This window comes from Mastigoproctus giganteus, chromosome 12 (assembly GCF_048544385.1).
Source record: "Mastigoproctus giganteus isolate SK-2022 chromosome 12, ASM4854438v1, whole genome shotgun sequence".
Classification (NCBI taxonomy): Eukaryota; Metazoa; Arthropoda; class Arachnida; order Uropygi; family Thelyphonidae; genus Mastigoproctus; species Mastigoproctus giganteus.
This window is the reverse complement of record NC_143586.1, coordinates 105,274,178-105,293,630: the sequence shown is the minus strand read 5'-3', so window position 1 is coordinate 105,293,630 and position 19,453 is coordinate 105,274,178. Positions and strand designations below refer to the sequence as shown.

General features: G+C 37.7%; 1 protein-coding gene across 12 annotated transcripts in view; it reads right to left on the bottom strand.

The window, feature by feature from the left end:
* LOC150077316 (uncharacterized) overlaps positions 1-19,453 on the bottom strand; it is a 635,658-nt gene that overhangs the window by 106,068 nt on the left and 510,137 nt on the right. For all 12 annotated transcript variants that reach the window (XM_090386756.1, XM_090386753.1, XM_090386761.1 and 9 more), the window contains one exon: positions 15,030-15,222. In XM_090386756.1, the coding sequence (XP_090242882.1) occupies positions 15,030-15,222 (193 nt within the window). The remainder of the gene's footprint in view (positions 1-15,029; positions 15,223-19,453) is intronic.

The following is a 19,453-nucleotide window of genomic DNA, read 5'->3' as shown; positions in this document are numbered from 1 at the left end:
GATTTGTTATCTGGCCGTTCCTCTTACACTCCTGGTGTATTGCATTTAGCGTTCTTCTTGAGAAGAGTTCTTGAGGGAAGTTGGTCAGGGCTCTTTATTCTTCCTCTGAATCCAGTAGGTGAAACTCTTGCCCTTTGGGGAGTTATCTTGTACTCGTGATAGGATGCACCTGAGATCCTCGTATTGCGGACAATCGTACATTAGGTGTTCCCAGGTCTCGATCTCTCTACATGTACAGCATAGGTCCCCTACAAGGGTGAAGTCTGTCTTTGCGTTGAAGGGGCCGTGTCCAGTTAGTAAGTACGTTGTTTGCAAACCCGGAAAGAACCAAGTAGGCGATTTTGGGTAAACAACTGCTTCCAGAGGACACTGTGTGACACATTAAGTCAACTCCATAGTGCCACTTACGACTGCCCGGCTTCAAGTCGTCCAATGGCTCGCCATCTCAAAGAATCATCTAAACGACGATGACTTGCCATTCCTGAGAAAACCAAAAAACCAAAATGAAGTGATGTGGTCGCAACCCGTGTTTTTATAGGCATGGATAATTTACATAATGTGTGTCTCTCTCTAAAGTGGTATATCGATTTCTATTGGATACTCGGAATTTGCATGCCCGGATGCCTGTTATATCAAATATTCGCCTTCGGCGACACTGTTCACAATAAAATATTCATGAAAAACGTTTTGGTCTGTTAATTTTGTGGAGCAGTGTATTTTCAATTGAGTGCTAATTTAAATTTATCAGCATCGGCAGAAAAATGAAAAGTCAATATTTTTAAGTGCGCATTTTGGCATTTAGCTAACTGATGAATTCACTAAATTTTCCATCTATATTGCATTATTAAAACCATTCCTGATTACGCGTTTGTTCACGAATTTTACGTCTACAAAGATAAATCATATTTTATTTGATAAATCAAAACCAAAAAAAAAAATTAACCCATAAATTCGGGTTATGATATTAGTCAAATTTAATAGTAAATTTTTAAATACGAAATTAAAAGTAACTGATGTACAAATGACTAATGGATGTTATAAATCGGGATATTATAAGCACGTCTATAACAGTTGAATCAGTAGTGTAAATGGCCAAAAGATTTTCATGCGTTTATTTTTGCTTTCAGTACACGTGATCCACTTCAAACGTAGGGCCCTCTCTCTCATTATATAAATGAGAGATTTAAAAATAAATTTATTATTTTTTTAAAATTAACGAATGTTTACAATAAGGTTAAAATAGAGATTCCAAGTTCACAAAGCTATTTAAAGGAACTGAGCGCATACCGATGGTAATATTTTCCAAGGCGACTTAGCTAACCAGATAAATAAGCAACAGTTGGAAGAGCGTGTGGGTGGTGCTGGGCTAAGTAGCAATTAACTGCGCTACGAGAATTAATGTCTCCAGCTATTGTCACATGGTCGAGTTCCTTAACATCCATTTCGTCATCCACCTAAAGATGTTCACTGGTGCCACCATTGTCTGCGAAGACAAAAGACAACAAATACAGCTCGTATCTTCAAGAAACAGACCCGCCATCAAAGTTATGCAATCGACACGCTGTGAGAATAGGTTCGCAACCACCAACAACGTTCACAGTGTGAGGTCTGGTCTAGAGAGGGTAACAACGAAACTTATAAAGCTTAGCATCGGAGCCTATGTTTAGTACAGCTGCTATGTCAAGGCCCGTATTTCCCCTGTGGACCGTGCGCTGTGCCATGGCTCGTTAGACCCATTATGTGAGGTCATAAACAACGCCGGTGACTGATTGAGATCATCCCTTGGCAGTCCGAATGGCGACTGGAGAGCAAAGGATTCAGCACATTTTTCCTGTGTTTAAAGAAATTTTAGCCTTGTAGTGAACAAGACCATTTGTGGCCTGAGATAAAAGGATGTGGGGGAGAGGATTACTAAGTTCAATACTTTGGTGTGAGGCGTGGGATTAAAAATAACACCGGAAAGAGGGTGCTCTGTTATCTCTGCAAAACAAAAAGGTAGAGTAGAAATAAAGTTTTCGAGCAGTTCGTGTTTCAACAGATGCCGGTTGGGTGGAAATACAAATCACGAAATCAACTTATTTCAATTTATACTATCGTTCTTTATTTTTGGTAAAACATGAAAGGGGCCGGGGGGGAAGAGTTTCATCGTTTGACCTTGCCGAATTCGGAAAAGTATCTTCTGATATGATTCTCTCTTAAAAATGATCGTATCAGCAGCGATACTAGGTTTCTTTCATTGTTTATTGATAAACATTTTTAGGGAATTAAATTGAGAATTTTGAGTATTATATTTTGTTGTCAACTTATTCTTAATCATTTTGAAACACTACGTTACAAAAAAAATCCAGCTATAGGCCTAAGGTTGAACTGACAATCCATGGACAAAGATTTCAGAACCATTGACTTGGTTCTTTCGCACTGGATTTTGCTCGACCTTCCCCTCTTGAGTAGTACGCTTTCTGTTTACACTCTGGCACGACCACATAGGTCAGAGGAGTCATTTGACCAAGAATATTATGGATTTCAACTATGGCCAACTGAAATGAGTGCACTACTGTATTTGTGCAGTGATGTGGAGTTTTATGCGCTTTTTTCAGAGCATGGAAGAGTTATTCGGTCTCAGTACAGAGTCGTATTGTCCTTCTCTCCGAAAACTCCAGATTTTCATCTAAAAAAATAGACAAACCGACCACGGAATGCACGTAATTTCCAGATACAATAAATTGATACTTCGTAACTGTAAGGAATCGCTATCTACGGTTTAGATGCTTTCCATTAAAACACCTGGAATGTTTTCTTATCTACGATCTTGGATATTTTCGCAGAAAAACAAACAAGAAAAAAAGTACTGCTCCATCTTTATTTGCAAGTAATACAATACCGAAGAAACTTGTTAGAAAAATTGGAAGGAGTTCCAGTATGACAGAAGTGCACGGGAAAAAGAGTTTTAATTTTCTTCAGCTGACAGGAAAACATTTAAAAGGGACAATATTGTTCTAATATTCTAAGCTGTTTGCATAGGGAATGTAAAGCCATCAAACATTTCGATACAGAGGAAGTTTAATGGTGGCGAGGTCTAACTGGTCTTATGTTGAAGTCTAACTTGTGTTCTAACCTGTTCTACTCCCCAACCCCGAATCATTTGCTTATTGCAGGAAACTTCGGTACCCTTTCACAAGGTATTATTGATCGAATGGACTCACCTAATGTCCACAGCCTTGTGGCATTCTCAAGGCTGGCTCTCAGAAAATTCTATCAACAAAATGTTGCATACAGCCATCTGATTTTACCTGGAAAAACAAACCGGACATTCTTTTCAAAAACTCCTCCATCAATCACACATTCAGGGGCTGTAAGGGTGTAGCCTCTCTTTTTCTCTCTCTCTCTCTCGAAAACAAAATTATACAATTTCGAACCGTTTTCTTTCTAGGAAACCAGTTAAACGCATACTTTGTCATCATTGGATTAACTGTATTCACAGTCTTTAGAATAGTCATAGCACGAATACCACTGTCCACTTGTAATGCAACATCCTCGAATTTGTATTACACCCTTGATCGAAGAAACACTTTCTATTGGTACTCTGAAAGCTTCCATTTTACAATCAGATGACGAACCCTAAAATGGTTCAGAATCTCTTCTATGGAGATAAGCAGAATACAATCAATTTATAGAAACTGGCAGTGCTGAGAAAATCACCAGGCAGGCTGCGTGTGGCAGAGGAAATGGTTGAATGAATATTGTGTCCATATTGAAATTTACTGAACAAAAAGTAAAATTAGACTTTCTTGACACTTTGTGACAATAACCACAGTTGTAGCTTAATTATTTAATAAATTACAGTGGTTTAAAATAAAAATATTCTTTTATAATAGGCCCTTTTAAATTGTGGAAGACCTTCCAGACTTATCACGAGAACATAAAACCGGGTGCTAAAATCACCCCTTAAGCTAACTGGCCTTGGCGCATTATAGCCTTAGTTGCTAATGCGCCAATAAAATCCAAACGAAACCAAACCAACCCCTTAAGCTAACACCTTCAGCCATCACAAGAGTGCAAGGAACTGATAATATCGTTGGAAATTCACCAGCACATATCTCTATACAAACTTCTGATTGACTTTCAGACCTGTTTGAGTCTGCTGGCCTTTCCAATAATACACACTCAACATTAAGAATATTTAAAGGAGTCTGTACAGCAACTTAATTATGGAGATTACGAACGTTTTCAGGTGGGTCACTGCTTTGTTTTATATTTTTATGCTAAAGCAATTAAGGCCATGAAGTGTCAATATACACGTACAGTCGGATCTCTCTTTAACGAATTTCCATATAGCGAACTTTTTTGAATTGGTCATTACACATTGAAAACGGATCGCCGTCCTCCCACACTGGGTGGAAAAGACCCAAGTTCGAGTCCTGTCGAACACGGTAGGAATTTTTATGGGCCTTTTTCACAACCTGGCTGAGTTAGTCGGTCTCAGGCGAAGGTAGCATGGTTTTCACTCCCGGAAACTCGTTTTTCGTCTAGCAAACAGAAAATCGACCTTAGAACACAAGCAATTTATAGACAATATACACGGAGCAATATGGTCTTAGTCAATGCTCCTAAAAGTCTACTACAGCAACACCCACTCAAGAAATTTCATGTGATCTCGGCGGAAAAAATCATGCCATCCAATTTCTGGAATGCTGAAGGAGTTCTGATGCTGATTATTATCAGCTAGCGCAACCCCCTTCAGCATTCCAGATACCATCAATTAACTGGAATAAATGTTTTTATTTTGAGCTTTTAAATCGAACCTTTGGGGTAAGAAGAGTGAAAATCTATAACCAGTGATGCTTTATCGAGACAAAGTGGCCGTTTGAAGTTGCAATGCCTGCCATCAGAAACGTGTATCCAAATTATCTGAACGCCATTCCTACTCAACAGTTTGGCTTTCAGTGATTTTTGTTTTTTAACCAAAACTGAAGAACACCTTCGAGGGCTTAAAAACTCCCTTTTGATCAAAAAGTGATGCTGTAAATGTTTCGACAACCAAAACAAAGATTTATATGTTATTATCATCATTCTTCTTTTCAAATGGGTGCCGAGCTTTGAAGTGCCGCTGAACGAAGTGCGTTACAGTTTAAGGGTAATACGCTGAAAAATAAAGTGAAAGCATTTGGCTGCGTATACAGTTTTTTATTCCCTAAAGAATAACGTTTTAATCACCTTGTATCTTTGATGCAAAATATTTTTTTCCAGTGGATAATAAATTTACTGCAATATAATAAGGAATGTTGACACAAGATATCCTCTCAGCAACAACTTAAAAAACCTGGACAGCCATAAGTCGTTTTTTTCTCAGAGAACACCATAGACCTTTTTAATCAACTAAGAACTGAACCAGAAAATCTCTGTAAAAACAAAGACATACACGTTGCAAGTCTTTGCCGACTAGTATCGTCGCATGCAGTTTTAGTGGACATCTATTAGATAAAAATAGCTGCCAAAGTTTGTCCCTGGAGTTGAAGTACAAGAATATTTTCACACTAACGCTTATTGTGAAAAGATTCTTTTAAGAAATTCCGTACTGCACTGCATTATGCACCTATGATAAGGGCTTAGCTTCATGGAGTGTGTAACCTCGTGCTCGTGGAGGCTGGCTTCATACGTATACACTCCCTTCAAAACAAATAAATAAAAAACCCTTAAAAAAAGCGCAGCAGTTCACACCAAGCATTCTAAGCTGTATTATTTCGTACCAGATCAGAGCTGGATACCTCATTCGTTTCGTACTTCTAACCTTCGTCCAGTATGTTCGTATTTTTAGAATGGATTCATGGACGAAAGCACCCAAGATCTCACGTATTTTCAAATGATTTGTTCTTAGCTTTTACAAAACTTCCAATGATATTCAAAGGTCCCATAATTGTACAGAAATCAGAAAATCGCAGTTAAAATTGTTAAGTTATATTCAAGCGTAGACTGGTTTATTTGCAATTAACACATTGCAGCTTAATCAAGATGAATCAGCACAACTGTGGTAGTTCGATGGCCTAGAACCATTGTTGGAAATAACTCTTAACGATTGTGTATTCATCCAGCGGTCTTTCTTTCTTTCTACTACTAGTAGTTGCTGTTGCAATTTTTTATTAGATTGAAGTATGGAGGGAATATAGTTTTTTACCAGGGAGTTATTCTGGAATGTTCAGCCTGCACAACACGTACATGGGCTAATAAATACACACACTTGCGAATAATAATTTGAACTTTTTCATTTTGTAATTCTTGCTGAAAGTGATCATTCTGTTGCAGCCTAAATACAAATATACGATATTAAGATAATCTTTTACTCAATCTCCAAAACCTGTTTCTAATAGGTTTCTCCAAATAATTATATATATGGTCCATCGTGCAAAGATTTATCTTTTTGTTGTAAGAGATGGATTTTATTCGATTTGTTAACCAGTCTATGAAACTATCAGAGGGACTGATGATCGCCACATTGTAGCTGTGATCGGTGATAAAATACCAAGGCCAACTAGACATTGTCGTAACCGTTGTTGGGTACCATTACCATAGAGAGTGGGCTGTTATGCATCTCTCTCCGTTTACAGAGAGATAGCGCTGAAGCAACTCAAGATTAATGACTAAATCTGAAATGTACCGTTTCTTTTAGCCTGTCCGCCGCCCACACCACACTGTTAAGTAAGGTTTTTGTTTTCTCAAGACTGCGTTGCTAAACAGAGCAGCTGCTCAGCTTTGTTCGTTATGACCTTGATCGTGAGAAGACTGGTTCTGAAGAAATCAACATGTCGGCAATAAAGATGGCGCCACCGTATAGATTACCGAACTGCTTGCCTGATTGATAGAAACGGGATAATCTGTACAAGGTGAGAATGCAGCTAAAAATTGGATGGATCCTTGGAATTCGCGGATTGGCCATATTTGGAAGAGGGGAGGGGTAAAAGAGAGAGAGAGAGACGATAGCACAGAAGTAAAGGAGAAGAGAAAATAAGCAACAGAAAAGCAGAGTGACAAGTGCACATAATGAACATAAAATGCAAGAAAGAAGATGAGGAAAAAAATGCTTCATTTTACTGTATCAGGAGAAGAAAATGCGTGTGTGACGTCAGAGTTGGACAACATACATACATGTATACATACTACTGTATCAATGTAATCAAACTCTTCAATCAACACTGCCCTTCGAGCAGAGGCGCCTGTTTGGGATTTAAGATAAGGATGTTTCTTTTCTCAGATTCCTCTCTGGCAAGAATAGTGATGTCCGTCGCCCCACGAGCCAGTCTTCTGCGGAGTTTGCAGAAAAAAAAAAATATCAAAGGTCACGTTACACTATCCATTCCCACTAGTTCCTGGGTACATGTATCAAATATACGAGACCCCTTTCCTCCACAAATTTGTGACCTTAAGTAGCAAAAATACGAACTGTCCTCACCTCTCGCTCTTCTTCTCCAAAAAAAAATGAACTGTTTATTTTCTTTAATTAAGTAGCTGAATATAAACTTGTTTTGTGTACGTACGAAACCTTTTGTAATGTAGTTGGCCTGCTTTTTTGTATAAATAATCGCACGTATATTCTTTCTTAGTGAACAGGTGAAAATATTAGTCTCTTTGTAGGTGCATTTAAAATCCAAGCTTTGCAAAATTCCATAACAGAAAGACACCGATTTTTTTAAAATATAAAAACGAAATTTATAAGTGATTCGGATTTCTGTGTGTTCGCGCGAATGGGAAGAAACACTCTGAGACTCGATATAACTGTTATAATATATACGCTCGATATAATTGTCTGATGAATGAATACAACCATCCAGCCCTTTCCGACACCGACTAACTTGGCCACGGTTTGAAATAAGATCACACAAGGCCCTACGTCTAGAAGGGATCAGAACACAAGCCTTTTCCACACTATGTGGAAGAAAGGAGGTCGTAGCCAATTGCCAGGGTACAATGTGATCTTTCTTATATAAGATCCGTCGTCTTAGAAGATGACACCTATTGTAAAGAAGCAATGGTTACAATCTGGATAGCTTTATGGTAAACTGTCCACAGAGTTTCTTCTCTTCATATGTATTATTATACTGATATCTTTTATAACGATCCAACTGTATTCCTAAAGAGGGCCACGCGATAAGACAAATTACCAATAAGAACAAAGCAGAAGCGCTTGTATGTATATCTTCTGTCTGCTAATGTGATGAAATAAAGGATAGATACAAGGTCCACGTGCTCATATAGCATATTGATATGTGTCAGGAACAAGCCACTATTAGCAAAACTCTGACAACTGGCAGCAGATGACACAGATGCAAGTGCTCCATCAGACTGACATTGCGATGCGATCTGTGCATTACTGCAACCCTCTCATTCCCTAAGCTGCAAGCCACAGGAACGTGACACACGCAGTAGTAACACAATTAAAGAGCACGGATGCAAGAAATCACGCTTGTCGGAAAGTATGGAATCATCCTATCGGTCAACTACTGCATCACCTTGGTCATATGTCATCTCACTTCCTGTCCCACCCATTCAATATTACATATTGACATTCAGTAGACGGTGGAAGAGATGAGGAATATTTCATAAACCCTGCATTCTGTTATAAGGTAAAACCTACAGTTGACGCATGCGCTGTGTCTGCTACACGTCCAATTACAGAGAGCCGCACAAATCACTCGTAAGGGAGTTGGAGCGCGCATGCATGGTGTCAAACTCGCTCACAAAACTCACATTAGTGACAATCGTGACTGACTCGTGCAAGGAATTGCGCATGACCAGGCTTTAATGAGATCTTTTCTCCCAAACCATACCGATAGTTGACAGAGACTCCAGGCTTCTACACTAAGAAAGGTTCTTGTTCTGAGACATTTAGAAGGACTGCATTATGCAGATGGTTAAATATTGAGGACACAAACTTCGCCTTTTTTTTATTATTTTTTTACTTTTGCCTGTTTTGAAAAGTTTTAATCACCGCGTTATTTGTTCAAAGAAAATTCGGTCGTAAAAAAAAAAAAAAAAAAAAAAAAGGTATTAAAATGATACCACAAGTGTACAAAAGAAGATCGAACACTTTTTGACAAAACCAAAAATGATAAAACTTTTAAGGAGAAACACTTCTGGAAGTTTAACGATAATCTCCATTAAGATGCTACCAATATCCGGTTGCCTAGACCTTGCAGGTTATTCTAGGAGATGTAAATTAATGATTTAATAGAGGAAACAGAGATGCCTGCAATTTGAATTTAACAATTTTGTTTCTGGGAAGACAAGTCAGGATGCTTCACGGCAACGATTTGGAAAATGACATCCGAACAACCATAAAATGTGCTACTTGGAGCTAATCTGGTTACTGACTGATGTTAATTATCCTTCTGTAGTATTAAGGGAAAGTAAACTCTCAAATCATTTGTCCATCAAGTCTCTCTTCTACGTACACAACTGCTCTCCTAAGAAGATGGATATTGTAAAGTTCATTTAAAACACTTCTTGGGGTAAAAGAAAAAATAAAGTAAATAAAAAAAAAATCAGGAAGGAAGTCTCGAGTTTTTCAAATTCTTTCACGTGATGACAAGCCGGAGTGAAACAGGAGACGACATCGTGGTAAGAAACGCGTTCGTCGCTTCTCCGCTGTGGTACTGTCGTTTAGAGTGGTTTGGCGTATTTCTTCGGCTGCATTAGAAAGTGAATGTCTGTCTTATTTCGATTTTAAAGAGTTTTTTTTCTTCCCCATCTCCCTCATTTCGTAAGACGAAAATAGAAGAAAGATGATGAGTTATTAGATGATGGCAGCGAGCTTGTTACAGCCTCCCTATACAACTGACACACATTTACTTGCCCGCCTTGCCAAAGATAGTCATCTCCTCACCACTCTTCCCCTGGCAACCCTTGTTTGACGGAGATGAGGGGATGGAAGGAGAAAGGGAAGATTAAAAAAAGTTTCCGAATTTTTTTTTTGAGGGTTTTGTAAGAAGGAGGTGGGAACCATGGTTCGCTTTCCCCCTATGGAAAAGGCCAGATTCTGACATTTTGTCTCTCACGATAGCTTCATCAAGACAAACAAGCACACGTGAGCAGGAGGAAAAACTGACAGTCATGGCAATAGAATGTTGTGCTTTACGACATCCCTCATAGATTGTTCCACCCCCACCCTCGTCTGCTTACTCAAAGTACTGTTCCTTTTCGCCCGCTGCTGGGTTCGTTCAGTTTGACATTTGAGTGAACAGTGATGTCAAGGATTTCCGTGTTCCCGCTTGATCACTGTCCCTCCCCCCTTCCTCCTCACTAGTACACTTTCCACTTATATTTTTGGTCTGTTGTTTGTCTCTGTGTATCACGAATGTTTGTTTTCAGAATGGCATTTAGTTAAGGCCCCTTTTAAATCTGTTTTTTCGAAGAATAAAATTTCAACTAACGTCTCGCATATCGCTTGTTCATAATGGATTGGTTTAGTCTGCCTTGTGGTTGCCTGCCTTGACTCAATAGCAAACTGGGAACATTAAATCGGGAGTGAGGCTTTAAATAAAATCCGGACCTACTCATACTGAATAGAAGGGCTACTTTTTCCAAAAATTAGGGGCTAACCGGGAATGCTTAAGTGCGACCATAGCCAAATGGTTAATGAGCCACTATGTGATCGAACTCATGTGATACTGATAAATACGATAAAATCTTTGTAATTTACGCTGTACTGTTGTAAATTCTCCTCCCCTGACCATGTATACCCCCACCTCGGAATATAGGCTTTATATTCCGAGGAGGGGGGCCTTGATTATTGAATTAAATTATTCAATAATCGACTACAAATGTATAACGAGCATTAGTTTATTGTAAATTTAGTTTATTTGGAAGCACGGAATAATTTACATTATTATAAAAGAATTTTCTCTGATCCCTTTGCCAAATAAATGATCTTGATATTAAAACATGATATTAAGAGATATCGAAATCAACTGACAGAGTAAACCCTACGAATTACTAAATATACCACAAAATATGAAAGGTATCTTTATTGCATAAACATTCTTCAGAAATTCAATTCTACCATTAATAAATTCTTTCTTTTCTCGATCTTCTACAAACGCAAGATAAGGAACTATAGGTTCATTAACCCCCATTGAAATTTACCTAAAAAAAAACCACTTTTCGAATCTGAACAGGCCTAGTGGCGACATCGGTGATAAAGACAGGGTCGAATCCTCTTGAAATCGTATATCGGTAAGTCGTGATTAAAATTAATAGAGGATGATGAGCGTGAATCGTCACAGCAGATCATCCGTGCACAATTTTCACGTCCACCCTTAACGACGCGAGCCATTTTCTGATTTTTAACGTGCTTTATGAAAGTGTACAGAGACGCTTAATGTGACAATATCCTTTTACAAGAAGGTTCCATGAGGGTGCAGCTAACGTTACTATTCCACCGCATTACCATTCTAACGTGTAGTAGCAGGGTCGTGTGGAAACCTAGGAAACACAGAGTGACACATGTTTAGTATACGCTTCCTCGCATGGAATGACAGCGCGTAGGGGGTAGAGGAGAGGGGGATCATGAATGGAATGGCGTGTGTCACGTACTCCAAGCGGTGACATTCACGTGGCGTCTCAGTATTTAAAAAAATGACACAGTCGTCGGAAGTGGTAGGGGGGGAACCACAGATGGGGGGAACGGGGAAGAGATTTGCAGAGTTTTCGTACGCCGAAACCGTTTTCTTGACATTTGTTCGACTCGTTCCAGAAGTAGATGCAGTCATAATACTTAGTGCGTTGTCCTAATCAGGTTAGACTAACTAAATACGTTTCCCCGCGCTGCATATATGATATGTCTTTTTCTTGGTCATCCCTTCACTTAACTAGTCGGAAATTATTGCCCTTTTCGTAGTTTTTATCCGAGACCAGGCTAATAAGTCAGGTCTCGACAAATCTGTTGCTGCTGGTTGTTGGCAACTGTAACTTATGAATTATTTACTTTCCCCGCGGGTACTGATGTGATTCTCTGTGTACCGTAACAGAGGAAGAAAGTCGCCTCAGTATGAGAGGCCCAGATTCAACAAGCAGGGAGAACAATGGAACTTTCTTCAATAGCAATATTTGTTTTCATCCTTGGTTTTGAGTGGCACGCTTTTTCTTTTTGGCTCTTCACTACTTTGTTTGCATTGTTCATTCTTTCTTGATCCTTTTGATGTATTTGTTTAAAGAGCACACACAGATGTCTTTTTTTTTTTTTGGGAGGGGGAGTTATTCGCTTTCACCTCTACATTTTTATTTTTCCATCCTCTCCTACAGAACCATTCTGTAGATCAAGAACTCATCTTCGCTCACTATTTACTAAAGATGGATTCGCTCGTTTTCAGCAGGTGTATAACGAAGAAAGGTACTTTCCATGACGAAGGGCAGTTATATTCGATCTTTAGCGTGCTAGATATAGCGAAGGATCAACTTCTTTTTAAGTGGTAACTGATAATTACTATTTAGAAATTAAGCAAAAGATATGCTAACAGATTAGCTAACTTTACTTCCATTTAGGGATGAATTTACCAAAAAGGCTAAGTAGGCATATAGCTTGGTTCAATGGAGATGACAACAAGCGATATTTTTTTTTTTTGGACAATTTATGAAACAAGTTACAAACCTATTCCTATTCTTAAAAAGAAACAAGGATAAAAACAGTATATTACAGGTCCAGTAGAAGATAAATTATTGTTGCTTTCATACAAGTACGATTGCAACAATACAAGTTACAATAATTCGCTTCTGGCGGAAGCTGAAGATGACGTCACTTCCGTAACGCTTCTCTCATGACGGTTTTTCGTTACAATTTTTTTTGAAATAACGCCCGTAAAAATGTTTTGAACATCATAAAAGATGAACTTAGTGAGAGGAATCAGGAAGAGCTTGATTTTATTGTTTTATGTAAACAAAGAAATAAAACTGAACTCAAAGCCTAAATCAAAAAATAAAATGCATTTACATTACTGTTATCATTGGTACCAATCATCTTGGGTTGTGATTTGCAGCAACTAGTTGGTTGCCCGTAGCCAAGTTCGTGCCTTGAGTGACCGGAGTTCAAAGCCTATTACTGCTAAATACGGCGCTGTTTCTTGTATTCTCTATCTTGTGAACTCCTCTGACCGTGTGGTCGTCCCAAAGTATAAACAGAATATTTTTTTTAATTTTTTTTGAATCTGATTGGCGAATCAGGATGGCTTTTTGGATATTCCTTGAGCGGCATGGTGCTTAGGTAAACTATTATTTGAAGATAACGCACTCAAACCTACTTTGGTTTAATTATGTTTGTTTCCAATTTGGAAATATATACATAATGGAGTCAAACGTTTCGTGGTATTTCCTTGCCACTTCTTCAGTGACAGTTGTCGTCGCAAAAGATCACTTAGGTCACAAGAACAATAAGATCTTATGAGCTAAGTGATTTTTTGAGATTGTGATATTGCAAAGACAGCTGTCACTGAAGAAGTGGTAATAAAATACCACGAAACGTTTGACTCCATTATGTACACGTTACCAAATTGGAAATAAACAATTAAACTAATGTATGTTTGAGTGCTAAGGGTTCTTGTTTTATTTGTATACCTTGTGTATACAAATACTGACTGACTCTGAAAGCAACTGATACGTCCAATATATTCTTCAACTAGCGACATTGTGTTGGACAAGAAACTGAAAATAAATGTTTTAGAAGAAACAACCACGTTTGTTGTAGCTACTGGTCAATAGATGTCCATCTATTGTTTTAGTTCTGAAGTCTGAATTCTTTCTGTTGTTGCACTAATCCACTGTAGAAGAACATAGGGCTTATTCTCCAAGAGTTAATTTAACTCTTTTGAATTAGTTTCCAAGTTTCTTTTCCAAAACAAAAAAAAGTGATGCAAAGGTTTCTTTTCTTATTTGTTTATTTGCTGTTGTTATAGCTACGCATGCAGAATTAATGACGTCAATGTGTAGATTTCTAAACCAAGCAAAGAGTTTGGAAGAGAAGTGAAAGAATTTGGTGACGGACAGAAAGACACGATTCATGAATTACACCCAAGTTGACAGTCCCACTCCAGTAACATCCGGGAACCGCCGCTGTTGATAGCTCACTGGCATACACTAACAACTGATTGTTTTCCCTCTTCATCCCCAACATCCATTAGAGAGCGCCCAAAAAGTATCTCTAGTTCTCTGATGGACAGGAACCATTAAAAGACCCGCTCTCGGCCAAGGCAGGCTGCACTTTCAAGTGAAGTCTGATGAAAGACAGGAACGTTTGCTGACTCACGTAAAAATTTCCCTTCTCGTGACGTCAGCTTTTGAAGATCGTACGAAATAGAGGTTGAGGCGTTAAATGAACGCGGAGACAAGTGGAAGAGTATGCAGCTAAATGCAGAGGAGTCGCAGCATCCTTTATGCACCAACAAGACACAACAGGTGTTAAGATGTTATCTTCTTGCGTTCTTTGCACAACATCCCGAATACACAGCCTTTATATCTTTTATTAGCTTCCTAAATATTACTCGTGTGTGTGCAAAGCGTTGTTTCACATTTCTTTTCGCGCAGAACATTATAATGGATTCAATCATTATTTGCGCTTTTATATTTTAATTAGTTTTATTTATATTATTCGCACCAATAAAGAAAACTATTTGCTACAGATGCATGACATGTTTCCTCTACTAAATAGTGGCGCGTGTACCTCACGTGAATGAAGTGCACATGTCACTTGTATCGTGTTCACATGCCTCACGTTCCCTTAACTAGTTTTAGCAACTTTCAAGGTTGTTTCGCCACAGTAAACAAGCAGTGGTTTTAAATCGCCAAAAGGAACAACAAATGTACAGTTAGATTAATGATTACCAGACAACCTTGTGAGTACGTTTTGCTACAGGTTTTTCACTCTGTAGCCCTAATCACTATAAAGTAAACTGGCAAAGTTCATCTTTCCAGGATTCGATGTGTAAAATAGTCCTATCTGAATTAAATAAAATATGGGGTGGGTATAGAGGGACAGCACGAGAAATTTCTACCTGATTCTGCTGTTGTTGCTGAGTGAGCAACTGTTCTTTAAGTTGCTGTAGCTGATTGATCATTTCTGTCAATCTTCTCTCCTTTTCGGTAATGCTGTCTCCAGACAATGCCACTCGAAGAGCTTCACTGTCCACTACCACCATAGGGCGGTCCTTTTCGACGTGTACCGTGATTGGTGGAATGGGTTCCTCACTATTAAAAAAAAATAAATAAATAAGAAATTAAAATTACAATGTGAACTGAAATTATGAAAAAAATCATTTAATTTCAAGTTTTGAACACATTACTTCAAAGAACTTAGGATATTTGTTTTAAAATGGAGTCTGTGTTATTATATCGCTATTTATTTGAAAATCTTGCATTTCAGATATTAAATAACATACAACTCAGGGCAGTAGCAGCAGAGGAAGAAGCCCTGGGTACGCACGCTTATGCATCCTTTCGTTTTACCACTCGGTAAATCAAACAGAAAAAAAAAGTATTATGCAGTGTTTGAATTAAAAGGCAAAGTTTCGCCCGTAGCTCTTCCTCGTCCTCGATTTAGTTAAGAAACTTCATCGGTGTACTTCTGAAACGTGGGCGCGTAAACCAATATCATTTCGAGAAAAAATAAATAACACAACAGTTGCAGCTTGTGGAGACGTGACAAAAACTGCTCTCGTGCAGACAGCTAAGTACTATACAGCTGCGCGCGTACTACAAAGTAAACGTCATGGAACGGTTGTGTTCCCTTCTTCTTCAAGTAAAGTCGGTTTGAGTTCGGTTTCCTAATCGAACGTAAACCGATCGTAATCAGTAAAGTTTTTAGACTGTACCGAGTATGGGGAACGTCTTTCGTGTTAAGGAAAAAAGTAGAGGATGAGATTAAATTTAGAAATCATAAAATCTAAAAAGTAATACTTGGTCCAATTTTAACATCAAATTTAAAAAATCAGCCCAAATATGAAAAAAAAAAAAAAGTTCAGACAACAAATAAACTAAAATAACGAAACATACCCCGGTGCCTTTTGAGGACAAAAGGCACCCTTGCATTTCATTACAATAAAGAATACGCAATATATATGTATTTATTTATTTTTTACCATGCAGTCAAAAATCAAACAATACATTAAAAAAAACAACCTTATTTTAAATTCACGATCAAGCTGAGAATAGATGGACTGAACAGGGGAACGACTGGAAATAAGACAGACAAACACATTTATTATAATGACAATAACCCATAAACTGTGGGCGGCTGGTTTAAAAGACTTTCGTAAACACAAACAACATTACGCATCGGGAGCAGCAGATCACCATCTTCATCATCGCATCAGATGGAAGAAGCAAAATGTCATTATTACAGGCCATCAGACATCAAGTAGGAACAATTTATTTGGAGATTCTTTTACCTCCAGGGTTCATTCGAGACAACACTTCTTTAAACGCGCAGAAGAAAGTAAAGAAAGTTTCTCGTAGGCTGACATCGAAGCTATGTTCGGGTAATTTAATCAGTGGGAGGGAAATTAAGGTGAAGATGTAAGCACCTTGCCAGTGTCACCATTAATTTTCTTTTGTTAGATTGCCTCACTTTCTAACCTTCTTCTGTTATGAGATCCAAGCGACGGCCTTACTTACAGTTCCAGTGAACACTGTGGTGTTAGTTAACAAGCTTAATATAGCTCTTCAGTCCACAGCGACAGGATATTGAAAAACTAACTAGTGCTTTCTCTCTGTCTCCAACAAAAACTTTATCGGTGTCGGATTCCAGTTTTTTTCTCCCCTTTTTCCTTCTGGTTGGCCCCTTTCGAAATGGCTCTGTGGAAAACAGAGGATCTGTGTCTTATCGACGGAATGACACGAAACAAGAACTTCTGCATTCTGTATCTTGAGTCTCATGGAGATGTGTGCTGACTTCTTTCCTTTGCAAGATTCTTAATTTGGATAGGGGTTTGCTGATAAGTTTATCTTGCAATTTGCTCTTTCGCTTTTTTTTATCATTCTCATTCTTTTTTTATATTTCTATAGTTTTGTTTTTCCTTTCTCATTCACTTTTTTATCTCAGCGATTCTGCATTGTTCTTTTTTGATCTTTCATTTAGGTCACCATTCTTTAATTTTCAGCTTCATGCAATATGACTACATGTATTTCATTTTGTTTAGACGCACGCTAAGCGCCTATTGTCTTTACCATGTTTATCCGTCCGCATGTAATAGAGGAACTCCCAGTAGACGGATTTTAATGAAATTTTGTATTTGAGCTTGTTAAAAATATTTGTCGAGCCAAACAAAATTTCATTAGAATTAGACTAATAGAAATGTGGCAATTATTATTTCTTTTTTCCACACAATTTATATGGAAATGAATAAATTCATAGATTAAATGTAGTTTTAAAGCAATATTATTAGCCAGTCCGTGCACCTCCGCGTGCATCGTTATGCAAGACTCGTGAACGTGATGTCACTTGTGAATAGACACAAACAGCATATACAGAGAGAGAGAAAGTAATAAATATTATTCAGTTGTAATTAAACTAAATGGCTAAGTTTAGAGAACATAAGCCTGTACAGTTTTATTAACTGTTCTATAAATTTATTATCTTAGTAATTAATTGATAAGGAGATAACTATATTTACTTTTCATTTCTATTAATCACAGAAAATGAAAAAATCATTTAATTTAAGAAAAAAAAATATATCGAACGCGCCTGAAATGTAACGCACTGCTTACATTTTTTAACTTTCTATTTTTTTTTTAACCTTCTTTCTTTCTAATGAGCGCGCATGCATTTTTAATAATCTTTACGGTACTTTTACAGAATCATTTCAATTCTTCCTCCACCCTTATGTACATTATTCTCAGTTATTCATTAACTTATTTTTGGTTGATTTTCCAATACTACTATTAATGCATCTCGTGAGAGTAAGAAAGGGATAAAAGAGTACAGAAATACAGTGATCCTAAGCACAGATATTAGCACTGGATGTAATTTGAAAACAGCGTGCGATTAACGTGAAACAAAAAAAAAAAAAGCTAATGAAATTCGGACAAAACAAACTAAAATTTCAATCGCTGTTTCAATTAGAGAAATAATGTTGACAATCTAAGGGGGACTGCCTTCTATACTGAAGGCAGTCACCCGTAGGAAGTAAAACAATTGCTAAAAGAATATACTTCGAGAAAGGTTATTAAGAAATAAAAGACGGACAAAGAGAAGACAGACGAAAAGTTCAAAATAAAAATGTTTTCTGGATGAAAAATTTTAATAAAGGAATAGTAAATAAAAATGAATGTACAATGAAAGCCGGGCAATCTATGAGGGACTTGGGAGAGGTGTTGCACAAATTTTCCGGTTGGATGAGCGTTCCTATATGGGTGCTCATCCGACCGGCGCTACTCCTATAGGCGCCTAAACTATGCAATGAAGTGCCATAATATAAAGATCTTAATCACACCAGACGCTGTCCTGGAAAGACAATTGCAGTGGTAGTATTTATAAGTTGGCCACGAAGGCGTGAATGGCTTAGAGAACTTCTTAATGACACCAGTGTATATGCTATATTTTATTTCCTTTAGTTTCATTTTAAAATACAGCTTTCACAACTTATCAACGATTGAGTTTTTATGAAAGAAATAGTCGAAAAGCCAAGACCATTCTCCTTCAAGTTCGTTAGGGTTCTGCAAACATCCACTTTCTGTATTAAGGTCAATACACGACTTCTACATTTATGACCAAACTTTCTGATCTTTTTCGGATACTATACGGATGGATGGGTTATGAATATAAACAAACATGCCTAAGAACCGATACTTTAATGGCAGCGAAGGACAGACTTCATACCAAGTACAATAGTGCTTCTGGTGGTCACTTCTGATGCAATGTAAACAATAAATATGCTATTTTCCAACTCTTAATCTTTCTGAAATGTTTTTAATATAATATTAATTGTTGCCTTGTTTCCTTGAAAGATAAGCTACTTAAATCGAGCACTTCAGGTACTGTTTTCATACAAATGATGCCAGGATGATAATTATGAAAACCGAAACATCAAACTAGCAGAATGGACAAATTATCCATCAAAACGATATTCTGATTGTCTCCGTCTCCTAAGCTTTCTCTGTTTTATTGGGAAACCTTTTTAACGGGGGAATATCGCAAAGTAGCGTGGAGATGATAACTTTAGCAATTGAAGAGGGCAGCTAGAATTTATGATTTCAAATAGCATTGCAGATTCTTTCATTGTAGCTCTTTTTTGAAGTACCCCTTTCCGTGTAAATACAAATTACCTTAGAAAAATTAAGTCTGAAACGATCAAATATGTGATGGGGTTCATTTTTATCGCCAACTCTATTGCGGATGTTTATCCTCCGTCATTCTCGCGCCCTATTTGAAAACGGCCGTTCTCGTAGTATCTATTAGATATATTCTTTTTATCGTAAAATT